A 27,237-nucleotide genomic window follows, 5' to 3' on the forward strand; every position below is an offset into this window, starting at 1 on the left:
AATCGAGTCTGCTCCAACACATTCCAATTAGAACGTGAGTGAGCATGTCTGTCAGCAACCTCAGCTACTTGTCTGTGTGCTTCTGTGAACCTCCATAAGAGGGCAGCCTGAAAGGTGGGGCTCAGACCTGAAACCCTGCAGCAGCGCAAGCGCAGGACACACTAAGGAAGATAAGGCAGCAGCATATACGTAACTCCAACATTTTATTTTTCTGCAGATGAATGGAAATCCCAGAGTTAGTACAGTGTAATAATTTATAAATCAAAATACCAATGAGGAAGGGGGAGTCAGGCTGCAGCAATCCCAATGGCCTTTGGCAACAGTGACTTGACAGCAGGCTGCAAAGCCTGTCAGTTTGCTTTGCTTTGGAGGGGATGTGCAGTGAGATCTCTCCTCTAGCCACTTCTCCTGGCTCAGCCAGTTGGGGGTTGCCAGGGTGGGAATGGGAGTGCCTTTCCATTGCCAGGGGGCCAAGCATCCTGCCCCCACCAATAGTGGCAGCCCCAGGAGCCATGGTGAACTCAGATCCCTCAGCGTTCTTGTAAACAGGGATCCCTTTATAAAAACAGGCACCGGCAATGGGCCAAGATACCACCAGAAATGAGTATGGTTTGGATGAAGCCCACAGGATCTGGAGAAGGGACTGCAGCAGTTTGCTCTGGGCTGGTAGTCTACTCTGCTAAGGAGAAGGCAAGACAAACAGCTGACCAACTGACACCCACAAGACTCCATGTCTAACTCAGACCAATTAAACAATTCAATAAATAGCATCTCTCCTCTGAAGAGAAGGCAGAAGAAAAAAGGGAGGATGGGAAGAGTGCTCTTCCCATCCTCCAACATACACGCACACAAACAAATAAAAGAAGGTTTTAAAAAGCAGGGAAGGGAGTTGGATTTCATCTCGGAAAGACTACCAAACTTCCTTTGCAATCTTTAAAAGTATATACAGGCAAAGCCAGCGCACGCCCAGGGATCCCTATCCCATTTCCCACACTGGCTGAGGGTGGCCCCAGCGAGCAGCTAACCAGATAATTTCGCTGGTACTGAATAGTCTTGTACTTCTCTTCCCTCCCCTGGGTAAGGAATGTGCCTCCCCTCCCAGAAAAGGCAGCAGAGTGGGTCTAGTTAGCAGCATCAGGGAGGGTTAGATGCCCTGAGTGGGATAACTCAGTTACAGCCAGTGGACCTCAAGTAGTCCCAACCCTTTACATGCTGCCTGTGGCCCTGGAATTGATCCCTATCAGCCTGGAGGCTCCTGGGGTGTCTACCCCCAGTGCTGCAGGGAGCTCAGAACAGGGCACTTTTTATTTTTTATTTTTTGGTTATTTGTTTAGGACCTTGTAACACAGGAATGTTTCCTGAATTGTAGTTTATGCCAATTAAATGACAACCCTATGCGCACACACCCAGAGCTTCAAACACAACATGACTAGGAGAATTTAGACAGCAAAGGAAAGAGCTGGAGGTCAGGGAGGGATAGCTAGGTCCACTGGCCCCAAGGCAGTGGGTACGAGGCACATGTGACTATTACAGTTAGAGGGAGAGGTGAGGGCCATTAGTGCAAGTTTCTCATAAACCCCCAAATCCTTTCCTTGCTGTTTGTGCATACATAGACACACACAATAGGGTAACATATCTCCTAAAGCTTTTCATCCTCTTCCCCCCCGACCAAGGGTTTGTGTGTGGAGGGGAGGGAACACAGTAGCTTTTTCCCTCAGGGCAGCTCCCCACAGTATGAGGAAAGGGGAGCACAGTTGATCAGACCCGCCATGCCTCTCCCCCATTTGGGCAGACCCACATCTGTGGCTGAAAAACTGACTGAGCTCCCACAGGGGGAAGCCAGTGTTGGGACTGCTTGGGGACGATGAGCGGGGAGGCACAGCTTCAGGGGTGGCAGCCCCTTTGGCAGGGATCCGGCCAGCTGCGGGGAAAGCTGACAGGCAGCAGTGGATCCACCCTCGCTTCTGGCCTTCTCCTGCTCTAGGTCTTTTCCTTGGGTGACTTGCTCTTTGACTCCTGTTTGTTGCCAAGCAGCTTGAGCACCTTCAGAGGTTTGAACTTTCCTTTCTTCTTGCCCTCAGCCTCAGCTTCCTTGTGAAATTCTGCAGGAGAAGTGCCATAGGAGGTTATTGCCTACAGGATGGGGCTCATGGATGATGCACACACGCTGCTGCCTACAAGCCCCACTCCCCACGTAACTGAGACTGCAGCATGAGTTCCCCTGGGAGCTGAGGACAGTCACACATTTGACCAACTTTCTGCCCTAAAAGTACTGTGATGCCCTTGACTCCTTGAACACAAGCACAGAGCAATGCTGACATATATAATACATCAGAACATTCCCAAATGGCTCTTTGCATTCTCCTCTGTGGGGAGAGGATGAGAATGTGTGACAGGCATTCACACCACTTCAGGCACTACCAAAAGGTGCAGTATGAGAACTTATACAGAACAGGATAAATCCCAAGCCAAACACCCCCACCCCCCCAAAAACACTTTTACACGTGTTCCAGGGGGGGCAGCACTTTAATTAGAGCAGTTCTGAGAGCTGCTCTAATTAAAAGCACCCCAGCATCTCATGTATCAGCATCCCTGCACTTAAAAATGGTGGCGGGGGCACTTGAGCTAAAGTACCCCCACCACCATCTTTAAGTGCAGGGAGACTGATACATGAGACACAGGAGGCTGCTGGAGCATGATAGTTACCATGTTCCAGCAGACTCAATCAATCTGCTGCTCCAACGCAGTGTCAGAGCAGTCTCTCCTCTCATGTACAGGCACCCATCTACACTAACTGTTTATTCTGCCCTGTGCTGGGGGGAGAACCAGGACCCTGAAGCCCTCTTCCTCACTTACCTTTCTTTTTAATCATAGCTTCCAACATTTTATCCTCCTCTTCCTCTCTGAAAGAAACAGATGAGAGATTCTATCCCAAAGACATCCACCATAGCATTGGTTCAGGAAAGAGAGCCCCCCAGCTCTTAAGCTGTAACAGGAATGGTGGGGGGTGGGGTCCACCTGTGTCCCATGATTCTTTGCCACATATGCCTGTACCAGGACAGGCGTCATTCCAGACAAACTCCTTGCCACCTCCACGAACCATGAACACTGATTCACAGGAACAGAGCCTGGGCAATCATGGGGAAGGTCTGTCAATAACAATAAAACCTCAGAGTCTCTCTCTCTGGTGCACATTCCCTGCATCAAGGTGACAGGTGCCATCTTTTCGGTAGTGTCAACTGCATGGGGCAGTGGCATAGTTATGCAGCCGGGTGCCCAGGGCACAGGGGCAGTGGTGACTTCTGGTTGCCACTGTGTCACCAGCATAACCACGTTGCTGTTTTTCACTCACCCCCACAAAAAGTGTCCAGAGCAGTTGCCCTAGCTGCCCTGCCCTAGTTATACCACTGGACTGGGGTTACAAAGGTAGCCATGTTTCTAGCTAGATCCCTCATCCCCTGAGTTACCTTTGCCGATCCTCATCCAAGCAGTTGACAATGGCATTACGTTGTTCAATGATGGTCACCAGCTCTTCCATCAGCACCTTCTCCCTTGCACGGTCCTCCTCTGTCCACTCCTTATCTACAGTCCAAAGAAAGCCCAAGGGATTAAAACAACTCAGCTTCCTCTGAAGCATGGAGCCCCAGGCTGAGAATTAAGCAGTCATACAGGAGACCTGGGTTTGAGTCCCATCTGGTCTCATCTGGCAGGACTGGTGTAGTGAGGAGCGCTACAGAGGCTTACTCCAGCAGGTGGCACCCTGTACCTCTACTGCAGTTCAGACTAAGGGCCTCCGCCTGCCTGGGCCATGCATGTAATCCATGCAGCTGCTCAGGAACTGGGACAAGAAAGGAGTTTCTCATGTTGCTCAACTGTGCAACTTGCAGTCAGGGGAGCACTGAAATTCCTCAAAAAGGGAGTTCTATATAGTCTCCCTCACCCACAGACTCACCACAACCAAGGGTCTATCAGGCACTGGAGAGACTCAGGACCTGCTCCAGATGGTACTCTGCCAGTACAATGAGACTTACCAGGCTTATTGAGAAGGCATCGCAGTTCATACTCCACATCCGCTTGACGTTGCTCCAGGTTCTGCTGCTTAAAACTACAAGGGAAAAGAATTACTACTGCAAAACCACTACATGGCTAAGAGACCTGTCTGTGAGGCAGTGTCTCCTTGTAGGGAAGGCAGGCCCACAGAGGTCCGGCTGGAAATGTATAGCTGCAGCCCCAACCCCACCCAGCAAAAGACAGGTAACCAAGGGGGGCACCAGTCCTAGCTGCAGTCTCGTCTAGTGGGACAGATGTAGGAGTGGTGGCTCCTGGCCTCTTCCAGGAAATGGCACCATAGGAGCTCACACTATGGGGATGCTCCTTTTAGCTAGTTAGTTCTAAGTCCATCTGGACTCAGGGAAAAGGTTGTAATACGCCTTCCACCTCTTGCCAGCCTTGGCCACTTTTTGGGAAGGCTTCAGCTTAACTGAAGAAGTATTGCTAAAGCAGATGCCCCACAGCCTGTTTCTCAATGACTGCCAAGGAACCTTTGCAATCTTCACAACTAGCCTGGTCAGTACAGTAAAGAAAGCAATTAACCTAGCAAAGGAAGCAAAAAGCCTGACAGGAAACCTCATACAAGAAGACTCTAAAGAAATTTTTATTTGCAATAAATAAATCGATTGTGGTATGTTATAGTGCTAGCTTTAAAATGTTAGTGGTAGTGATTGATTTAATCAAATTATTAGATGCATGTGTGTGTATGCACGCATGCGCACACATGTTATAATAGATACATTTCATTAAGTTTCTTAGATAAACTGTAAACACAAAAGCAGCCTTATTAGACAAGACCTCAAACAGAGATGAAAAGCCAACAGGAGGAGGGCAAGCAACATTCCAAAATGGTGAAGGAAGGAGGTGAGAAATCATTCCTTCCAAAAAGGAATATTCCCAAGGACAAAATCCCAGCTAACCGACACCTTTCAGGGTCACGCTGATCCAGTCTAACTCTCAGTGAAACAAAAGACATTTAAATAAACCAATGAGATTGTGCTAGAGCAAACCCTGTGTAAATATGTGGTATGAACAGGAGGGAAGATAGGAAAACTCAGGGGATCCATGCAGACCTGCTGCCAGTCCGTGTGCCATCCTCCTTCCTGTCCTGCATCTCCCCAGGTGGTACTGGTGAGCATCTACCTTGTCCCACTGCAGCTGGTCAAATGGACACTGGGACAAGTGTTTATTCTTGTGCCGTGAGGTGTACACAATACAAGTCCTGGCTACAGACCTGTTCTCCTGCTTATAAATGTAACCAGCCTACCAGTACACCTGTAATCCAGGGAGCACATCTCCCCAGGGCTGGGATGGGCTCTCTAGGAAAGCATGCTCTAACCTGGGACCAGAGGGACTCTTCCCAGTCCCAGCTGCTGTGCTTCAGTGTGTTCCCCCCTCACTTACATGTAGATGAGCTCAGACTCACGGCGCACCAGCATGTGCTTCTCGTGGATGAGTTTGAACCAGTCCACCAGTAGTGTGTCCTCGGGGCTATCTGCCAATCAAATCCAGCAGAGAAAGAGAGGTCATAGATATTCCCCAAGACCTCCTCTTCCCACTGTGCAGCAGGCCAGGCCAGGCTTGGCCAAGCTGGAATGAGGATGGTTCACTTAGACTCAATCTGCCCTTAGCAAGCTCCTGAATGCAGGGGAGGTGGAAGGCACTAAGAAATTCACTGCTCTCCCCCACTTTTCTCCCTGAGTGGAATGGTTCTTGGCTCCCCAGGGAGAGGAGGCAATTCTGATCTGCTGCCTCACAGTCCACCATAAGTGGCATGGCCACCCCCTTCCCCTACAGGAGTTTTCTGATCCTTCACTTCAGTGGCAGGTACTGTTGCTACTTCTCCCTCCTCTTTGCCCCCGTCCCCAACAAGGTTGGCACAGCCCTTACAGGAAGAGTTGTAGCTAAGAGAGCAGGACTATCTCACTCCCTGTCCCTTCTCTCACCCCCTAGGCTAGCACAGCCCACCATACCATTCTCTGTGCTGCGGAGTTTTTCTTCCAGTTCCACCCCTCGATGCTCAAGCTCATCCAGCTGGTGTTCAATGGCATCCATCTCTCCGTAGATATCCTCCTCCGGGATGTACTGATCTGCCTGCACCTGCCAAACCACATGGTAGGACACATATTGCCACAGGCCACCACCTCACTATGCAGCTCCCTGGCTTATTTATATGGGGAAAATTAAGCAGCAGAGCCCCCTGTAGTAACACTGTGCATGGGGATACATAGCTTGGGATATGTGCAAATTAGTCTTTATTCCAGAACAGAACAGCCCCACTGGGAGCTCCCCTACACTAGCTACTGTGGAAGGGCTTATCCTGACATTGCCATTGGGGTCAGTTTCTCCATACAAATGAGCTCTAAACTCCATCGTCTCCAGCACTGTCTGGTAAACACTGTCTCATTCCCTGAGAGGCAGTGGAAAGTTGCAGGAGAGTCACTATGGTCAAGGAGGGCCCCACTCCCATGGGTTAAAGCACTAGATCTCAAGCTTTTCTGGATCACATTCTCCTTTGTAAGATTGTTATGGAGCACACCCCTCTGATTCCGATAACTGCAACACTATCACTACAGCCATGCCAGAACCTCTCCAAGAGCCTAGGAGAGGTAGAGCTGCTCTTCATTTTCCCTTTTTCTTGCTTTTTTTTGTTTATATCTTCCCTTTCCCTTCTGTTTCTCCAATCCTTCATCTAGAAATCTGTCATGTCCCGCCAGGGATAATAAATGTAGCTCAGTTAGACATACTATGTCAAAGGTCATCAGAAGAAACCATTTGCTCCTTCCCAAAAAGGCTGTGGGCACTACCAAAAGGACACACTTGTAGCACACCCATAAAAGTCCCTCTCCCTCCATAGCTCACATGACCCCCCACTTCTTGTGGGGGAGGGGTATATGCAAACACCCCTCTAACTCAGAAGCTTCTCTCTGGAAGTCTGGCAACTGCTGTGCCATGGGTTAGATTGGAAGAAAAGGAGGAACCATTTCATTGCCCACTGTGGGGGAGAAGAGACTAGGATGGGACCTGGGGTGCATGGTTCTAGGCAGCCTGGCCAACACACAGGTCCAAACAAACCCACTGATGACCTGGGTCACGTGGTTTCAGCCAGAGGGTAGGCAATGGGCTCTGCACCTGTCACCTGCATCCTGCAACAGCCAGACATGTGTCCCTCCTACCATCAGGGAGGAAAGCCCAGCCTCAGCAGCCAACACAGAAGTGGCACTTGCCCCCTTGCTCTGCCATGCCCTTTACCTTGCGCTTGATCAGTGGAAAGCCATGCCCTGGTGCAGGAGGGCGCACTGGCTTGGATCCCTTCAGGGGCTTCTTGGCTGAGGGGGAAGCAGCCGGTGACAGCTTCCGGTTGAAGGGGTTTTCTTTGCAGGAAGACTGGGAAAGAGATGACAAAGAGATGACTCTGGGCCCAAGACATGATAAAGCTGATCCCAGGGTAGGCTGCAATGGCTGAGCAGACACTCTCTCACAGCACCGCCCCACTGGGAATTGAGCTGCAGTCACTGAGGCTGTTATCTCACTGGTGCATCCAATCCTTGGTCACACTAATCAGCTTTGGAGCTGTAACTCCCCCCAGAGTAGGAGGGGCAGCCCTGTTCATTCTATCCTAGCTAGTGTCCCTCCTGATGCTACATGCCTCTGGATCAATATTTCTCAGCCCCACTAATTTTAATTTCCATGGATACACATCTCTTCAGGTTGATGATAAGAATCAAGTCTGATATTGGCCATAACCTCTCACTCTCTCAGCACTGTTAGCCACAGGCCATGGACTACTGTACTAAGCTGCTTCCTTCAGTAATGTTACATGGCAATGAGTTCCACAGCTCTGCTACATCTTGGATGAAAAGCCATTTCCTTTGAGAAGCATTTCCACGTGTTGTGCTTGCAGAATGTACCTCCTCATTCTTATCCCTGAGACAGGCTGACTAAGAGCATAGCTGCCCTCTAATGACCACATATCCCAACATGCAGATCTGGTCTGCTTCCAGCAGACATAATACAAGCCAACAACCATGCACCAATGGGGCAAGGACAGCAGCTGTTTTACTGACAGACAGGGCAGAGTCTCACCCAGCATGGTGATTCCAGAGACATGTCAGGAGCCTGGGAAGTCACCATGTGAGAGCAGGAAGCTGGGCATGGACAGCATGGCTCTCAGCTTTAGCACACAAAGAACAGTGGAAGCCAGTAAGCATCTGAAGGCCAGAGGCCTCTTAACAGAACCGACTTCCCCCTCCCCTTGAGCATCTCTTTCAGGCCTCTATGGAAGAAAAGTATGTTGAGGGGATGGGGAGTTTGGGAGAGAAGGGACCATGGTCCTTGTCTGCACAAGAAAGCACACAAGCCTACCTTCATCAGTGGCTTGGGTGAGGGGGTATTCGTGAGGGCGCCAGCACCCACATCTGAGGCCAACAGGATAGGAGTGGGGCTAGCCCCAGCAGGAGGCTTTGGGGGGAGTCGGCTGGGGCTGGTCTTCAAGTTGCTGGCAGAAGAGCTCCTGCTGGTCTGCAGGGCCCCACTCTGCGCTTCCCCGCTGTAGCTGGCCAGCTCAGTGGAGGACGAGAAGGAGGAGTTGGTGGAGAGGCTGGCGGGGGCAGCGGGACTCTCACTGGAAGAGACACTGGTGAGTGGGGCATCTGCACTGCAGGTCTTGGAAGCAGTTGGGGTGTGGACCGTGGGCTCGGAGGAGCTCTTTGGCACTGAGCTCTCATCACCGTCACCAGCAGTCTTGGCTGAACACTCGGAGTTGATGCTTTCAAGGCTGAGGGCAGGAGACGGAGCAGAGGAGGATGGCTCCGAGTGCGAGAGCCTGGAGATGGGATGGTGAACTACAAAGGGAAGGAAGAGGTCAGAGGGGAACAGAGTAGGAGGAGGCCAAACCTCCTGCTCCACCCACACATAGGAGATGCAGGAGATCCCACCAGGAATAAGGATCCTCTGGCGAGTCTCCACCCTTGGGAGCAGGGGGGAGAGAAGCATCTGGAAGTCTCGGTCCCAGTAAAGCCACCACGGAGGGGAGGACTTGTTCTGCCTTATTGGCAGCTGTGGGTGCTGGTAGACAATAGCTTTGGGGCTGCCCATTCTTGCGGGGGAGGAGGCAGTAGCAGCCCCAAGTGGGAGGGCTGAGCACTGTCCTCTCTACCTCCCTGGTTCCTCTCTGGTCTGGGACAGAAGGGGGCTCACCTAGTGGGGAGGCACTAGGTGCTTTTGGCGCTGGCCGCTTCTTCATCTTGGGGCTGCTGGTGGGCGTGATGCCATACCAGGGATGGATGGGTTTCGCTCCACCCTCGCCCTGCTCCTGCTTTGGTGTGCTCTTGGGCATGGCAGCTTCTTCCTCTTCCTCCTCATCCTCAAAGGGGTTATAGGGTTTGGGTTCACTGCTGTCAGCTCCACTGCTGCTGTCCTTCACCTCTTCCCCATCCTCCTCCTCTGAAGTCCGGCTTGGGGTCTCTCTGCCGCTGCCTGGTGGGGGTGGAGCTGGCTTCTTTTTGGGTTCAGCCTGCACTAACGCAATCCACGGAGGGTTCTTTGTTCTTGCAGAAGCTCCTGATCTAGTTAAAGGGAAGGCCCAAAACAAGGAAGAAAGAATGATGGGAGGGGAAGGTGGGTGGGAAAAAGGAAGCAGGACAGCAGAGGGAATTCACAGAGCATGGACATCTCAAGCAGGACATCTGAAAAGCCTTCTCCACCACAGGCCTTATCTGGGCACCAAATATTCATGCCCAGGAGCAGGCTGGGCCAAACTGGCCTGACACGCTTCTAAGCCAGGGGAGCTAAAACCTGCTAGTCTCACTAACGAGGTTTGGAAGTAGGCCCCTAGGTCTGCATTTCTCCATCTGCCAAAGCAACACTGGGAGCCATTCTGTGAAAAAGTAGTCTTTCTCCCATCCCCTCCTCCTTTCTCCCTCAACAGGGAAGAATAAGTCATCCCTCATGCTCAGCTCAGTGCTGTCAACCACTGGCGGCAGAAGGGCAGCATAAGGCCTTGTCAATGCTTCTGTCACCATGAGTCCTGGTGGGAGACAGCAGCCGCCACAAGGAAGCCACCAGAATGCATGTACACCCCTATGGCGTCTGGCAGCTCCATGCTGCTCCAGCCACAATTGTGTAGCTCTGGGGTGATATGGCATGCAGCACACCTTGGGCAAGCCCAGTGCTGAAGGGATGCAGCAGCTAGTAGGAGGTGCAGAACTCCTTTCAGGCTGGAGGGCTGGTGTGGCCCTGTTGGCAGAAAGTGACAGTGCTGCCACCACAGGGAAGCCACAAGCATGGATGCACCCACAGTTCTGCTGGCAAAACTGTGTAGGGCAGACTAGGCCCGAGCACTGTAAACAGCTCCTTCTGGCTGGGCCTGCTGTTGGGATCCTCACCATCAGCTGAGGTGGGAGAAATGCAGGAGTCTCCCCACTGCAGGAATTACTTTCATCTACCCAGTGAATGCAGGAATGTGGCTCCGGGAAGTCCTTCACAGAGCCATTTATCAGACCATAATCAGACCAAGAAAAAGCCCCAGAGGCCCAATGCCACATCTGCTCACTCAGTCAGGTCAAGGTGCCTCACTCTTTGTACTGCAGTTTCTCTCTCCAAGTCATAGGGATAATATGTAGCAGCCCCTGGGAAGCACTCTGAGGGCCCCGCAGGAACCTGCCCATGCTAGAAGGTTGCACCGAAAGACTAAGAGTTTCCACTGCTGCAGTCGCTGGGGCCAGCCTGGAGAGGCTCAGAATATGGGGGCATCCAGGTAGGCATCAGTCAGACATGCTCTTTGCCCTCCCCTAGCCCCTTCTTTTGAGAAGCTCAAAGTGCTTTATTTGCCTTAAGAAAGAGTCTTGTAACAACCCCATAAGGCAGAGAGGAGTATTATCAGTTCTGCTGGACAAATTGGGGAAGGGAAGCACTGGGAGGGGACTTGCTGGATCTAAGTCTGGAATAGAACTTGGGTCTCAAGACTCCTCATCCCAGGCCTCACCCACATGGCCCCTCATCCTCCTTGAATGCAGATCGGTTGGGATGGGAGGGGGTGGCAATTTGCAAGCAAAAACACATACCGATCAGAGGACGTGGGTCTCCCTCTTGGTTTTGGGACTGGGGGGCTAGATTCAGGCGCCCTACCTAGAGAGGCAATAGGAAAGAGATGTGCCAGGCAGTTAAAATGCTGGAAAGATGTTAGGAAACAGGTGAATAGCTCAACGTGCCTCCTACTTCTGAATACAGTCCTAGCTTCTCCCACTCTCCCGTGAGATCCTCTCAACCTCTGGCAGGTAGAGGTGAATCTCTAAGACCAGGGCCATTACACCTTAGCTGAAAATCCAACCCACCAAGCAGCTGCCAGCAGGAGAAATAACTCCTCACTCCCACCTGCTCCACATTGTTTTGAACAGCTATCATGCTCTCAGTAGTGGGTGAGTGACCACCCGCTGTGCATTCCCTCCCACTGCTTGGGCATCCCCTGTTGGGGTCTGGAGAAATACAAGGGACTAGCAGGGTATGAAGCCTACCTGCACTTATTTCCCACTGAAAGGACTGTGGGTCAGTAAGTGAACCTTGAGTTCAAATGGAGACACCAAGATATCAGTCTGACCCCAGGTGTGTGGTGAGGGGATCTCTCTGGGTCTCATTTGGCAAGACAAGAGACTTTTCTGAACCTTAACCAGCTGCATATAGCCAGAACAACTAGTAGAATGGGTAGCTCCCCACACAACATCCCTGCTCCTTCTTACCATTCACTAGGCTGGGACCTGGTTCAGAGGCCTCACTCTGGATGGATCTGGGTCGCGGGATGGGGTGGGAGTTTGGAGGTGAAAGGGCTGTAGCATCTGCAGCCCTCCGCGGTGCAGGGGTGGGCCGAGGGTCCCGGAGCCGTCCGTCCAGCGGGCTGGCTTTGTCCTGGTTGGCCACTGATGGTTTGATGGGGAGAGGAGGCCTGGCTGGAGTTTGAGAAGGGGACTCAGAGCTTGACGTTGTGTTGTCTGTCAGGGCAGGGGGTGTTGCTGTCTCCACTGCATCAGGTGCACTGGTCTTCTCCCCTCTGCCCACCTCCTCCTCTCCTCGGGGGTGGCTCTCCAATGCAACTGCCACAGGCACTGGGGCACTGTCCTCTTTTCCCGCCTCTCCTTCTGCTGGGGGCACATCTTCACTGACGCTCACTGTCCCAACCTCAGTCCTCTTGGCTGGGTACTGCAGGTCTGGGCTAGTCCTACTGTCCGCTCTCCCACTCAGGCCCAGTTTGCCACGGTGCTGGGTGCATATAAAAGTGCCTGGCTCTGACCCAGGCTGGTAAGATCCAGGGACCAGCGTGCTGGAGCATTCCTTACATCTGCCAGCAAGAGAGAGAAAGAGGGAGAGACCCCATGAGAGGGAGCAGAGCTTTCTATAGGAAAAGCAGCCCTGAGGTTTCTGCACAAGACTAGTGCTTGATTCAACGATCAGCTCTGCCACAGATTGGGCAAGTCACCTCAGCTCTCTGTACCTTAGCTCGCAGCACACTAAACAGGGAGAATAATCCCCCCTTTCATTCATCTTTTGCCAAGTCCACATAGGCCTAAAGTCTCCTCAAAGACTGATTCTTGGTGCATGTTTGTCTCAAAGTGCTACTATAACGAATATAATTAACATTGAAGTCAGCCCTGTTCAGACTGGCAAGAGCAGACATATGCACAGACAATGTGAGCTCAAAAGAACCAACCTGCCACTCCCATGAAAGCTAAGCTAAATGCCTCCTGTCTGAGTGTTTGGTGTTAAAGGCAGCTGGCTGCATGACACCAGTATAAAAAATAATGAGCTGTCAGGGCACTTCAGGCTCTTGTACAGTGCTCCGATTTAATATTAGAAATGCTGAAATTCAGAGCAACAGCACAGAGAAAAGGGGAGCTATGGGGAAAGAGAAAGATGGTAAGTTTGGCCAAAAAAAGGGGGGCTCTTTTTACCCTGGTTAACCCAAAGAACTCCCTGCCACAGGGTATTACCGAGGCAGACAGATCTGAGAAGTCAGTAGAGGAAGAATAAGCAAAGCATAAGGGAAAGTAGTGTGGGATATATTTACAAGGGTATCTATCCTTAGTCTACTAGGTCTAAAATGGGATTGGAAAGTAATCCTGCCTCCCATCCCCCAAGGTGCACGGGGGAGTATATGAGAGAGGGGGTTTTTCCACTTCTACTCAAAACTCCTGTCATTAACTGCTCTGGGAGCCAGGATATCTGACTAGCTGCAGCGGTCTGCCCAAACACCCTGATAGTTCTGCTTCCCTCATCTGCATGAGTGTGAAGATGATGCCAACCTGGCTGCAGAATTTGCCAGTGGCTAGAGCCCCGTCAGATGGGGAGGGGCAGCTCACCCGCTGTGCTAGAGGGGACAGGATCAGTGCATGGCCCAGGGGTGGCTTACCTGAAGCACAGGCGGTGGTAGAGCCTGCCCTCCACCATGTAGCGTTGGACGAGGTGGACATGCTGCTGGCAGGCAGCACAGGTGCTGCTGAGTGTGGTGCGCTGGGCTCTCTCTGCTAGGCCTTCAGCCGCATCGTCCTGAAGTGGAACACACAGAGACATCAGAATGGTGGGGCTGCCCCCAAAGCCACTGGCCACTATGACCATGAGTGTCATGAGATCAGAAGCTATTTGGGACATGGACTGAGCAGAAGCTCAGCACTCAACCCATGGGCACTAGTCCCAGTTGGATCCCCAGACACTCCCACCAGTAAATCCCAAGGACAGAAATCAGCATCTAACGGCAAGCAGAGGAGTTGGACATGATAACCAGCAACTTCCTCCGCCTCAGAGGCAGGTCCCAGCCCAAGACCATTCTCAACTCTGCTGAGAAGGGACCATATCCTCTGCCCAAACCCAGGACACATGAGGGAGCCTCACCCCCATTCCATACCCTGTGCCCACTACAAGAGAGGAGGAGGAGGAGGAGGAGGAGAAGGAGGAGGAGGAAGTGAAGGGTCATGTCCAACCTCTACTTAATCATAGGGCTGTATCTGACACACTGTTCTATCCCACAGGTGGGATGTCCTCAACATCTGCTGAATCCTGAGGTAGAGCTAGAGGGATGGGGAAAAAAAAGGCATCCCACAGCTCTGCAGTTGTACCCTGCTGTCACACTGGCAGGGACCTCTGGGTTACCCTCCTCTTTTGACAAGTAATGCTTTGAGTCCTTGCATTCCCAAAGAAACATCTAGCACTGCCCATTTCACCCTCCTTGCCCTCAGCATCCACCTTTTTGACTGAACAAAATGCCTGAAGAGCAGCATTTCAGTCCCCAGACTCCTGGGAAGAGAAGGTTTCCCCTGCTGGGCCCCTCTCCGAAAGAGCACCACACAAAAGAGCAACATGCAAATACCTGCCGCAATGTGTCCCAGCAAAGGAAAAAGAGTGCAGTAAACTCATCTCCTCAAGACATGCACTCTCTTGTGAACAGTTTAATAAAGAGAAATGACAGGGAAGATGGGGCTTTGAGTCAATATATTTAAGTACCTGAGGTGCTGGGGTGCTGTCAGCCACAGCCACGGGTTTCTTGTGAGCTGGCAGAGGGGGTGAAGAGGCAGCAGCTGGGCGCTTCATAGGTGGAGGGACTCTGCCTAGAAAGAGACAAAGCAAAAAGGGAATCGGGCACTGACAAGAGGATGACTCATGCAAAGCATGTGGTGTGGGAAAATCACTAAGCCTCGTGATACAGGATGGGACCTCACTGCTTCTTACGCCTCAGTACCTATTCTAGGAGGGAGAGAGAGGTGTGAGCTACTGGTTTAGCCACGAGGCTGACAACTGGAAGCCCTGCATTCTTTTGGGGCTCTGGCTCAGGCCTGAGCAAATTGTTCCTCCTTCCCATGACTCATCTATAAAACAGGGACAACTAATGCTCCTTAGAGACCTTACAGAGTGTTGCAAAGATCTAGTGGAGAATGCTTAGAGCAAGAAAATCATTGGGAAATGCTAGGCATTACTGTTACCCCACTGGACCTCCAGCTCCTGAGTGCTGACAGCAGGGCTCCAGGACATCCCTCCTGTTGCCAGGACATCATCTCACCAACACCTGGAGGGAGGGGAGCTCCTGCAGTCTGTTAATCCCTGGAGGGACAGACACAGAGGCTCTCATGGGAAAGGCCAGTGTAAGGGTGTGTTATACAGAAGATGTCTTAGCATCAAGCTGACAAGGTTCTTTGCGTAAATCCAAGCTGCGTAAATCCAATCTTTTATTAGACCAACTCAAACAATTGGAAAAATTCTTCTTAGCAAGCTTTCAGGCACTAACACACTTCATCAGGCTGAAGAAATGTCTCAAGCTGTAACTCAGGGAGTTAGGTATGGGGAAGTGATGTTGGGGAAAGGGAGCACAGGGAAGCCTCGATCCCAGAGCCATTCCAGGAAAGATGTTCTAAAGCAGGGAGTTAAAATCAGCCTGGGTTGGACCTCAACTGTGGGGACCCCTCTGCATTTGGGCAGCAACACAGGCCTGTTTGGACAGCAGTAGCAGCAGGGGTCCAGGGCCAGCTGAAGAAATTTGTACAGCCCTCACTTACCCCCCCTGCCACCAATGGCCATATCCATCAGGGCCCAGAGACCCCAAATTCTGCAGCAGCAACACCTCACCAGCCTCACCCCCCAATTTCTGGCAGACTGCCAGACTACCAGCAGGCTGGATAAAATGGTTCCATGGGCCTGATCCAACCTGTGAGCCATGTTTGACACCCCTGTTCAAAAGGGATTGCGTCCCGGCCAACAGCCAGCACTGAGCGCCTCGTTATTCCAGATCCCTAAGCCCACAGCTTCTGTCTGACAGGATCACCAAGATCCAAGTGCCCTGCCCTATCCCCTGAAGCAGATCACCACCTGCAGTTCTGATTCTGAAAAAAAGGTGGAAGCAAGTAATGATGCAAGTGCTCTCAAATTCCCAAGTCGTGAGAATTGCCTGTCTGCCCTCTGAGCCACTGTTGGGGCTGGTTTCTGAAAATGGCGACTAACTTCATAAAGCCAAACTGTCCCCCCATCCCCCAAGTTGCTTCCTGCAGCAATACATGCCAAACAGAGAATAGGAAGCTCTAGGGTGGAACAGGAAGCTCTGAAGAGGTCACTGCCCTGGGGGGCAGGGATAGAACATGCTGCCATAGTAAGGCAAGGCTGAATTTCCCTTCAGTGCCATGGCAGAGAGAGGAGAAAGAGGCTGGAGCACTCACCTGGGCTGGGGTTGTTGAAATAGTTGTAATACTGAGATACATATGTCATGATGCTGAGGCAATCAGGGACCTTCATGGAGACCATATCGTTGGGATCCAGCAGAGCGGGGATTCCCAGCTCCCGCTCCGCCACCTCAAAGGCCTGCAGGGGTTCCAGAGAGGGAGGAGAAGAAACAGAGGTCAGGCCAAGGCCCCTGGGAGAAAAGAGACTCCTGGACACAAGTGGAACTCCCACCTTGGAGCACAGGAGCCAGGTGTAAGCCACAAAGTCACATACAGCAGGAAGCAAGAAATAGGCATGGTTAATAATGGGGCCTAACCAGTTTGCAAAAACAAAGCTAAGGCAAAACAAACCCGGTAGCAACATCAAGGAGACTCCCACTCTATAGGCAGAGGCAGAGAAATGGACTATATAAGAGACAGGGTGAGAGTCTCACTGCAGGGAGCCAAAATCCTGAATGAGACCAAATGTGAGGCTGGGTTTTCCTTGCTGGGGGGAAGAAAGTGATGACTGGATGCCACCTAGGAAACTCAGCAGGTCCTGTGACTCATTTTTTGTTTAACTCAGCCTCAAGTGAGCTCTGATGATACATATCATTATCTTTCCAGCTCTGCCTGGGGTGGTTTGAAGTCCCTGTTCACAGATCAGATGTTCTCTGCTGACCTCAACACTCCACCTTCACCTGTGTACTATCCACACTTGCTTAGCAGCCACAAGAGGATTCAAGTACATTCCACCATTAACCCACAGAGCCAAATAAGCACATTCCTCCTAGCACAGAGAGCACCAGACACCTGGCTGGCTGGGATAATGGGGTGGGAAAGAAGGGCAGTAAGAGACCACAGCCTGATCAAAATGGTATGGTCCCCACTCAGTGCTCAGGACTGTTCCAAGGAAGGCATGCAACTTGGGACCACTGCTTCACCAAGAATCACATCTGGACTGGCTGCTCTATGACTAACTATATTTCACCACTGAGTCCATCAATTCACCAGATACTGCCCTGGCCTCATGGCCACCCATTGCTTAGACTCCTCCTGCCCTCTGGATCATCGATCCTCAGGGAACTGTGCCCATCCCAAGTGGGCTACATCACTAGGAAACACCAATTCAGCTGGTATTTGCATGTGGTACTGACATCCATAAGGTGTAGCCCATTCATAGGCAATCAAAGTTGGAGATCATTTACTAGAGTAGAGGAGACATTGGGGGTTCACCATCAAAATCACCCTGGGGAGAAATCCAGCTCTCTGGCCACCAGCTGCCAGGGACAGCACTGGGACTGCAACTAGAGTGTAGTATGAGGAAAATGACTAGAACCTCCATCTTTCATATCAGCACCTGGCATGCAGGCTATCTGATGCATTTAAGCTTCCCCCTCCACCACACCTGGAACTACTGGGAGCTACATGCTGCCCTTCCCTCCCACCTTCATTTATCCACCTCTGGAGCCTTTCCCTTAATCTCTAGCATACCCAAGACTCCTTGATCTTGTTAGCAGGGCAGCGAAAGAGGTCACATCTGCTCTCCTCTATTTCAAGTCTTTGGTTTTTTGGGTGCCTCCTGCCCTATGAATAACTCCAGTACCTGCTTCTGCTGCTGATAGCAGCTTTTCCCAGCACCAGCAGGAGTGACATGAAATGGGTATGACTTGTAGCAGCTTGACCTCTACCCATACCTGGAATCTCACTGGTTTCTTTCTGCAGATGTTTGTTAAAGCTTAGAACTGGAAATGTGGAGGCACTGGTGGTGCCAGGAAGATGCTGCAACAATTTAGTTATTTTCCACTTGGAAAGTTAGAATCTAATATTGTCTTTGTTGTGGGCTCAGACTGCATGGGAGATGCTGTGGAGAGGTTTCTCATTCACCCAGGAATGCATCTGCCTTCCCCAGAGTTAATGTTTTTTTCTAGCCTCATCATTGCTACCCTAACCCCCACTCCTAGACTTCCTGCTCTGCTAGCAACGTGTGACTTAGCGCATTATTTCCCATGTCCAAGACTTCCTCTTTCCCCAGTGCATGGCATCACAGGCACTCACCAGGCGGTTGTTCTCATAGACATTCTCCTTGGAGAGCGAATCAAAGTCTCTGAAACAAGAAAACAGAAGGGTGACAGGGGGAAATGGAGAGATAGCTATGAAAGACACTGCTATCATGTTGGCAGGACCAGTGGCAGCATTTCAGTAACTAAAAGCATAATTCCCAGACAAACAGAACCTTTGTTAAAGCAGATTTAAGGCTGTAAACAGGGAGAGAACCCATAAGAGGATTTTCTCATTTAAAAACAAGCCTGCAGGGCTAAAGGCCAGGAATTTCAAACTATATTAGTATCATATTATTTGTATTCCAGCAGTGCCTAAAGGCTTCTGCTGAAGAGGATGTAAGAGCACCAATCACCCTACACACCACCACTTGGAACTCCCCCTGACAACACATCTCTGCCCACATATCCCCAAATCCCCCATTCCCTCCAGGCACCTACAGTGAAAGGCAGACACTCATTTCTAACAAAATACATTAGAACCACAGCTAGATGACAGGCTAAACCCTGGATGCCTTTCTGGCTCAGCCAAGAATCTTGGCAGCTAGAGACCAGCTCTGATCCCCAATACACTCAGGGATTTCACCTGTCGCTTCAGGACTTGCGACCAGTGCAAAGTGCAAGCAGCCTGCTTGCAAGGGCTTGAAATATCCATTGCCAAAGGGGGCCCAATCAGTGCAGAGCACAAAAGGTAAAAGACCTTGCAATATTTTCAGCACCTGGCATGAGGGAACTACTGAGAAGTTGGATACGTTTGTGGTGTAGAACAGGATGTGCCATGGCAGGCTGCACATGCCGTGCCTTCCAGTCTCTGACTTGGACATTCTTTCTAAAGGGATGCATTTAACACCACAGCACACCTCTGGAGTAGATGCACCATATCCCCATTTCACAGATAATGGTACAAGCCTAAAGAGACTCAGGGTCTACAGCTCTCACTCACACAAAGCATTTGCTTGAATCCAAGAGGCGGCCAGCTGCCTGTCTTTACATGAAATCTGTCTGACAAAAATTTCCTCACCCCTGGCATCACCTCAGCTGTTCAGCAAACCCAGTGGGTTTACTCATGGCATGGGGTAAGGCACTCCTCACTACTCCATATGAGAAAGGCAGACAAGAACATGCCTCTAACAGGGCAGGTCCATGTTGATCGACATCCACATGCCCCATGACACAGCCTACAAAACCCCATGCCATGCAGCTTGCCTTTCCCACACCAGTGGGTTGTTTTGCAACACCTGCTAGACCTGTCTACATTGCACTTCTTGGAACTTGCAGCCAGCACCATGATCTCTGCCAGGTTCCCTTCCACCATGCAGAGCAGAGCACTTCTACGAACTGGTAAGCCAACATGGACAACACAAAGGGTCTGTACATAGGGAACAGGAGGAAAACGAATGGGAGTGTGGGGCCATTGCTCAACAAATCAGGAGAGCTGGTTACTGGTACCCAGGAGAAAGCTGAACTCCTGAATGACTACTTTGCCTCGGTCTTTCACTGGACCAAGGGGAAAAACCATGCCAGGCAGAGTAGAGGATGAGCATGATAGACATAATTGCCTTCCTACTATTGCCATAGAATTGGTGTATGACCAATTAAAAAAATTAGACGTATACAAGTCAGCAGGACCAGATGATCTTCATCCAAGGGTGCTGAAGGAACTGGCTGAAGTCATTGTGGAACCCCTGGCGAAACTCTTCCACAACTCATGGCACTCTGGAGAAGGCCATGAGGACTCGAAAAAGGCCAACGTTGTGCCCATCCACGAGAAGGGCAGGAGGGAGGACCCGGGTAACTATAGGCCAATCAACCTAACTTCTACCCTAGGGAAAATCATAGAAATGTTCATCAAGGAGTCTATCTGCAATGAAGTTGCATAAGGGAATATTCTGAATAACAGCCAGCATGGCTTCATCGTGAGCAGGTCTTGCCTTACCAACCTCATTCTCCTTCTATGACCAGGTAACTCACCACCTGGACACGAGAGAACACGTTGACATTGTATACCTTGACTTCCAAAAGGCCTTTGATCTAGTACCCCACAATGTCCTCACTAGGAAAATTGGAGGATTGGGGGCTTAACTCCAAGACGGTCAGGTGGGTGAGAAACTGGCTCCAGAACAGAACCCAGAGAGTTGTAGTGAACGGATCTGTGTCATCCTGGCAAGAAGTGGGCAGAGGTGTCCCGCAGGGGTCTGTGCTCAGTCCAGTACTTTTCAACATCTTTATTAACGATTTGGATGTGGGGGTGAAGAGCTTACTGGCCAAGTTTGTGGATGACACCAAGTTATGGAGAAGCGTGGTCACACTTGAAGATAGGCTACAGATACAGGTGGATCTAGACAGGCTAGCAAGTTGGGCATATCAGAACCTAATGAAGTTCAATGTTGAGAAATGTAAAGTGCTCCACCTTGGGACGAGCCACCCCCAACACACCTACAGGCTTTGCGGCACCAAACTGACTAGCACCACAAATGAAAGGGACCTGAGTGTAATAACAGACCACACCATGAGTATGAAACATCAGTGCGATGCTGTAGCCAGCAGGGCAAATAATACTCTGGCATGCATCAATTGATACATCTCCAGCAAAACCAAGGAGGTGATTCTTCCTTTCTACTCGGCATTGGTGAGACCGCAGCTGCAGTACTGCGTTCAGTTCTGGGCACCACACTTTAACAAGGATGTGGACAAGCTTGAGAGAGTCCAAAGAAGAGCCACCCATATGATCAGAGTCTTAAAAGGCAAGCCATACGAGGAAAGGCTGAGGGATCTGGGACTCTTCAGCCTGAAGAAAAGAAGGCTGAGAGGGGACCTGGTAGTAGCTTACCACTACACTAGGGGAGTACATCAAGGGCTTAGTAAGCAACTGTTCACAAGGGCACCTGAGGGGAAAACCAGGAGTAATGGCCACAAACTCCTGGAAGATCAGTTCAGGCTCAACATTAGGAAAAACTTCTTCATAGTCAGGGTGTCCAGACTGTGAAATAAGCTCCCTCCAGAGGTGGTGCAATCACCTACCCTGGAAATCTTCAAGAGGAGACTAGAGAGTCACCTTGTTGGGATCACCTGACCCCCAGTTATCTTTCCTGCTTGGTGCAGGGGGCTGGACCCAATGATCTTCTGAGGTCTCTTCTGGCCTTACAATCTGTGAACACCTTTCCTCAGAAGCCTCAAGTGATTTTAACAAATCCAACTCCTGACTCCGCATGGCTATAGTGCTTCTTTTTTAAAGGAAGATGCTAATGTCACTGTGTCCTCACAGATGAGAGGAACTGGAAACTAGTCTCCGAGGGAAGACAGTTTGCATGTTGAGTGTTCCTTGTCCCTCAATTGTAACTTTATTTTTGAACCCAGTGGATTATAGAGGTTTGCATGTTTGTTTGTTTTAAAGGCAAAGTTACATTATGGACTTTTTCCTCTCAACTATTTTGCCATCTAAACTTAAAAGCTTTACTTGGGCTTGTTTGTTTTTACAGAAAGAGTAGCTCAGGAATACAAAAGGGGTGAGAGCAGAGCTAACACCCATTTTTGGGATAGGTTCACTCTTCATCTTCCTTCAAAAAAAAAATTAAAAATGGTAACCTTCATTTTGAATGTCCCAGCTTTAAATGTACATGATGGGCTTAACTGGAGCTAGGAAGCTCCTCCCTGGTCAGTGCTAGGGTTGCTACCTTACAGCCAGACTAAATGCAAGGAAATCACACTCCCACCCCTAATTTCTCCCACCAACCCAAAGCCATTTTATTAAGCTACCTCAAGTCCCTGCGCCTGGGTGGAAGGCAGGGGATGTGATGTGAACCTGGGAAGAAGATGGTGAGTGTTACTATGTGATGGGGTGTGTGAGGACACATGGGTGGTAAAGCAGGGTAGAAGTTTCTCAATGTGGGTTGCAAAGAACAAATCCTACCTGGTTATGCCCCACAGGTCTGCATGAGTTAGCCCCACACCCACCTCCTTCCTCTTCTTCACACTCCCTTATATTGTTCTACATTAACACAGCACTTGGGCCCCAGGATGCCAGGTTCTGCTTATCAGTGCACACGGCAGTCCCGAGGGAGGGGTAAGACACAAGAATTAGGAGCTGGGGCATGACAACGCTTTTAGATACTACTGCTCATCCCCATGAAAATATCCCCTTAATCGTTGCTTGGTGCCTCCTCTACTAAGAGATTAGAACTTAAACTTTTCTAACTACCCAACATCTGGCTAAACACCACTGAACTACTTTGGCATCAGCCCAGCGCATTCCTATAAAACCCAATTTATGCTAAACGCTGTCCTGATGAAGCATCAGCTTTACCATTCCCCATTATTAAATCAGATCCCTTGAAGACATCCCAAGAGAACAACTGTCCTGATTCAGCATCTAAGCAGAAAACGCCAGGGTAATAATTTCCATGGATATAGCAGCCGTCATCCCAAATTGCTTTGTTAATTGGATCCATGCAGTACAGCTGAAGAGTAGCAGCCATGGCCTCAGAGGCTCAGGGCAGCTGCCAAGGAGCGCACACGATACTGTGAGGGAGAGGCATTTTCTATAAACCCAAGGACAAATTCATATGTGCTTGTAAAATGCATCATGGGTTTTTTAATGGCCATACATTGCAGGGAGGCCTTTGGTTGCCTGAAAAAGCCACCCAGAGAAGAGTCTGGAAAGCTGGCTATGTTGGAGAGGGGGGGGTCTTGACTTGACCTTGCCTAGATTTGAACCTGGGATCTAAGGCAGACTCAGGCTTTCAGATCCAATGCCATTACTTGTGTATGTTCTCATTTTCTTTGTACATCTATTTTTCTTTCTCCAGTTTTGTCACTATTCTTACCCACTTCTAACCTAGCCCCTGCCCAGCTTTGTGGAAGGCAGCAATGCTAGGACACAGGAAAGAATGTTGGTTCTTCCCTGGCTGAGAAGTGCTGCTTCATGCTTCACCACACTACAAGGGGTGCTTAATAAACACATGCATTATGCTTTGAATATCCAAAGCTTTGTACAAACACAAGCTAACATATCCTCACAACCCTCAATAAAGCAGGCCTGAATATATTCATCTGACAGATGAGGATGGGAAAAGTTTAAGTGTCTCATCCAACGTCATGGAGTTTGAGGCAGAGTCAGGAGCTGAACCCAGATCTCCCGAGTCAAACCTAGAACAGTGCCACAGCCAAGAGAGTGTCTTGGTGTCCCCATTTTAGAGAGGGAAACTGAGGCATGGATAAATTGAGTGACTTGCTGAGTTAGAACTAAGATTAAAATCCAGACCTCCAGGCTCCTATTTCCTGAGAGGAGGTTTTGTGGCTGTCTACAAATTCATTGGGGGGGAGGGGCAGCAAGGAATGGGGGATACCCTGTTTACCAGAGTGTCCCTTGGTGTTACTAAGAACAACGGTCATAAACTGATGGGGAGCAGATTTAGATTAGATATTAGGAAAAATTTCTTTACAGTGAGGGTTGCCAACATCTGGAACGGGCTTCCAAGGGAGATGGTGCTCTCCCCTACCTTGGAGGTCTTTAAGAGGAGGCTAGACAAGCACCTAGCTGGGGCACCTGATTCAAGCACTTTTTCCTGCCCAGGGCAGGGAGTCAGACTCGATGATCTACTGATGTCCCTTCTGACCCTAAACATCTATGAAATCTATCCCCATGTCTAATCTGCCAGACCCCATTGCACAGGCTTGTATTTTCAGAAGTTGGTACCCAAGATCAGTAGCCAACCTGAGGAGCCTTCATCCTGATTTCAGGGCTGCTGAGCACCTACAGTTCCCACCACTTCCAGGAAAGCAATTGCCTAAAACTTTCTGTTCATACACAGCATTAAAGTCCCATCTGTGTAACAACACATCGAGCTAGGCCTGACAGAGTCAAGAGGGTTAAAAATGCAGTTACCGAAGAAATCAAATTCGTCTTCAACTATGGGAAAAAACTATAGTCTCTCACTAAGTTCATGGAGGGGACTACATCACCTTCCCCTGAAAGCTTCTCCCTCATACAGGAAGAATCTCGAATACCAATGTGGCTATTTGGGGTGGAGCACTTCGAAGCTCCCTGTAATAGGGGCATCCAGACATGACACATGCCAAGTGCTTTACAAATAATGAATGTGCACCACCTGGGAGAGTCTGGCAGCAGGAGAAGCCTTTCAGAGCAGGGTGCTGGATTAGCGTGATTACAGAGCGGTGAAGTCTATGACCAAGCTCCACTCCAGCTGCTTCACCCTGATGGAGCCAGAAGAGGGGTGATGCCAAGGGGTCATAAGAGCACTTGAACATGTATATCTCTTCTTTGGTTTGTGCTGCTGAGATCAGCGCGATTGTTTCCGACTGGCTGGAATGACAAATCATAATGGAAGACACTGCAACTGTAGAAGTCTACTCACAAAGACCTGCCAGATCCCATTACCAAGTAGATGGGAAGTGCTTTACAAGAACAAGGAGGATGCTTTTACTCTGCTGTGTGGGAGATATATTATTCCTGCTCTATCCGTTTCCAAATCAGGACATGCCAGAGGAGCTAGGATGAGACCATCCCTCAGAAAATCCTTCCTAAACATGCCATGTCCTTGTAAGGCCCTGGGTTCTCTCTTTAGAATATAGCTCCCTTCCCATAACCGAGAAGCACTTCATCAGGACATCTGCCAGGGCACAGCTTTCAGCCACTGACACTTAACAGCAAAGATTTCTGCTTAATGCCATGGTGATTCTTCTTAATGGGGAAGCTTTCGGGTAGCTCAGTAGTGTGTATAACAGGTTTTCTGTAAATCTTGCTTCCCTGCCAGTCCTCTCTGTCTGCTTTTCGGTCCTCCGATAGCTGTGATATTCGTGAAAACACAGGTGTATGAAACACATGTGTTCCTGTATCAGTTTGCAAGCTGTGTACCTACAGAGCCACTAGGCAGGGTTTAGGGAACTGTACCTTTAAGGGGCTCTGGCGGGAAACAGTTGGAACAGGTTATGTTATGCAGAGGCTCATCTTGCAATAATCAAGCAGGCCTCTGCCAGACTCATTGGCCCAAGTAATTACTGAACACCATACCTGGCATCTGAGAAGTCACTCCTACAATAGACAGGCTACAGATTTGATCTCTAGCCTGCCTGAGCTCTCTCCCCTAACAATACGGGTCTGTTCTGTAATATGATCAGTACCACAGTTCCACAGCAGCATTACTGTTAAGATAATGCCATCTCTTAATTGGGTGGCATTCTTAATTGGGGCAAAAGGCCAAGGGGGGGAGGACATCTCAACAAAGAAGATGCAATTGTGCACCTAATGAAGGCAAGAAGAATGCCCTGATCAGGGAGAGGAACAGTGCAAAAGCAAAACTGCTGTGTGTTGGACTCAGAGCACTTTCTAATGAGTTAAACTGAATGATTTAAAGACAAGGGGAGCGACCATAAATCCCAGACACATCCCTAGTCCCAGTAGAGACTGGAGCAGACAGGAGACAGATTTCCGAGCTGGCCGAATCACAAGGCGTTCGGAGGAAGGGGTGGGGTATGCTATGTTGAGGAGCAGACTTATCTCAGCTGCCTGTGTAATTTCCTCACAAAGACACTATCACCCCAAGCAACACTGTTCCCAAGTTACCCTTCTCCCTCATAAATCTGCCTGTCAATCCATCTCCCTCGACCCTAGAGCCCCCAGCAAGCCCGGCACAGACAGAGAAACTAAGCTCCGAGGCATTTGCCCAGAATGAAACTGCTGGGACCGTCTCCCTCCGTCACCATCACTCATCCCTGGCTTTTCATTGAAGCCCTGTCCTAATTAAGCCTGCACCTGGCACTTCTTCATCCGAGATCAAAGGATCGCTGGAACAAGCAATGTGCTCTTCTTATTGCTGGCATTTAATCAGGCCAGGAAGCACCAGAAACAGCATGCAGTTTTCCTTTGCAGAAAAACACACAAGTGTTTGGCAGCACAGGAAGCTCTGAAGGACGCCTACCGAGTCGCAGCTGTCCATCCCTCACACCTGGGCCTGTGCAGGCCGGGTTCATCCTTCTGCATATTTTCTGGTGCCTTTTCCATAACCACCTTGCTTATAAACAGTGCCAGAAAAGGATCTTATTCAGAGAAAGCGCAGAGCGCTCTCACAATAACTTCCAAAGGAGACACAGGCGTGTTAGCCAATGGTTACATGCAACCGAGCATTTCAGGATAGCACGTGGCTCTGTTCGGAGAAGCTGCTGTCACTTAGGTCCAATTGTTCTGGACAGACATCCTGTCCCGTACGACGTGAAGTCATTTCTAGCCAGGAGGACTGCCGTTCCCCTCCTAGGCCTTCCTGCGCTCTTCAGTAAGTAAGCCGGCAACCTCTTGTATTCATCTGCTACTCGCCTGACAAGTAGCACCAGTGCACTCCAGTCACGGCCCAGTGCCCTGCTCCGCATGCGAGGGAGGGCTGGCCCCTGCCCCACAGCGCGGGTCACTTACAGCGACTAGCGCTGGGGGCAGCCCGCACCGCAGTAACCCCGCGGGTCACCGAAGCTCCCCAGCCCAGCTGTGTGGGAGGAGATGGGCACGGGACCGGAGCACCCCACGCCGGCTGAGGGGGGTGGGCGACGAGCCCCACATGGCTCCCTCAGCAGGGACAGCCGTGCCCGCCGCGTCCACTGGCAAGAGCCCAGAGCCCTGGCACCGCCCCCCGGCCCGGCCCCGGCGGGCACTCACAGCAGGTCGGGGCGGTGGCGGTGCAGGATGGCGCAGAAAGCCAGGCCGTCGCGGAAGGAGGCGCTGAGGTCGCGGATCTCCACGCCCGCGTAGCCCTGGCATTGCCGCCGGCACCAGGCCTGCAGCGCACTCCGCGGGCCCGACATCGGCGCCGCCACCCGCTCCGCTCCGCTCTGCGCCGCGCCGGGCCAGGCCGGGCCGGGATTGCGGGGAAGGCAGCGCCCGGCCCCGCTTCGCTCCCGCCACCGCCTCCGCCCGGCGCCGCCCCCAGGCCTGCGCCCGGCCTCGGCCTCAG

At 50.7% G+C, this 27,237-nt stretch overlaps 1 protein-coding gene across 2 annotated transcripts; it reads right to left on the reverse strand.

Moving 5' to 3' along the window:
- Positions 1-186: 186 nt before the first annotated feature.
- On the reverse strand, positions 187-27,220 carry MICALL1 (MICAL like 1). 2 transcript variants are annotated; one of them, XM_014608022.3, is made up of 16 exons: positions 26,943-27,220; positions 18,279-18,327; positions 16,239-16,380; positions 14,539-14,642; positions 13,451-13,587; positions 11,787-12,382; positions 11,115-11,178; positions 9,250-9,617; positions 8,416-8,894; positions 7,303-7,437; positions 6,024-6,150; positions 5,455-5,545; positions 4,032-4,105; positions 3,468-3,582; positions 2,857-2,903; positions 187-2,102 (listed from the first exon to the last, which is right to left on the reverse strand). In XM_014608022.3, the coding sequence occupies exons 1-16, from the start codon at positions 27,086-27,088 to the stop codon at positions 1,981-1,983; spliced, it is 2,796 nt and encodes a 931-aa protein (XP_014463508.1). In that variant the 5' UTR covers positions 27,089-27,220; the 3' UTR covers positions 187-1,980. The 2 variants fall into 2 exon arrangements, with proteins under 2 accessions (XP_014463508.1, XP_014463517.1); XM_014608031.3 differs by lacking the exons at positions 11,115-11,178; positions 11,787-12,382 and having other exon boundaries at positions 26,943-27,219.
- Between the last annotated feature and the right edge of the window lie 17 nt (positions 27,221-27,237).

This window comes from Alligator mississippiensis, chromosome 4 (assembly GCF_030867095.1).
Source record: "Alligator mississippiensis isolate rAllMis1 chromosome 4, rAllMis1, whole genome shotgun sequence".
Taxonomy (NCBI): Eukaryota; Metazoa; Chordata; order Crocodylia; family Alligatoridae; genus Alligator; species Alligator mississippiensis.

What these genes read in the sequence shown, in the direction of transcription:
- MICALL1 (XM_014608022.3), bottom strand. Translation starts at nt 27,088, where the DNA reads ATGTCGGGCCCGCGGAGTGCGCTGCAGGCCTGGTGCCGGCGGCAATGC. An exon ending in ACCTAGTGCCTCCCCACTAG is followed by an intron (nt 8,895 to 9,249) that starts GTGAGCCCCCTT and finishes TTCCCTTTGTAG; the next exon opens with TTCACCATCCCATCTCCAGG. An exon ending in TTCCACTGATCAAGCGCAAG is followed by an intron (nt 6,151 to 7,302) that starts GTAAAGGGCATG and finishes GTGGTTTGGCAG; the next exon opens with GTGCAGGCAGATCAGTACAT.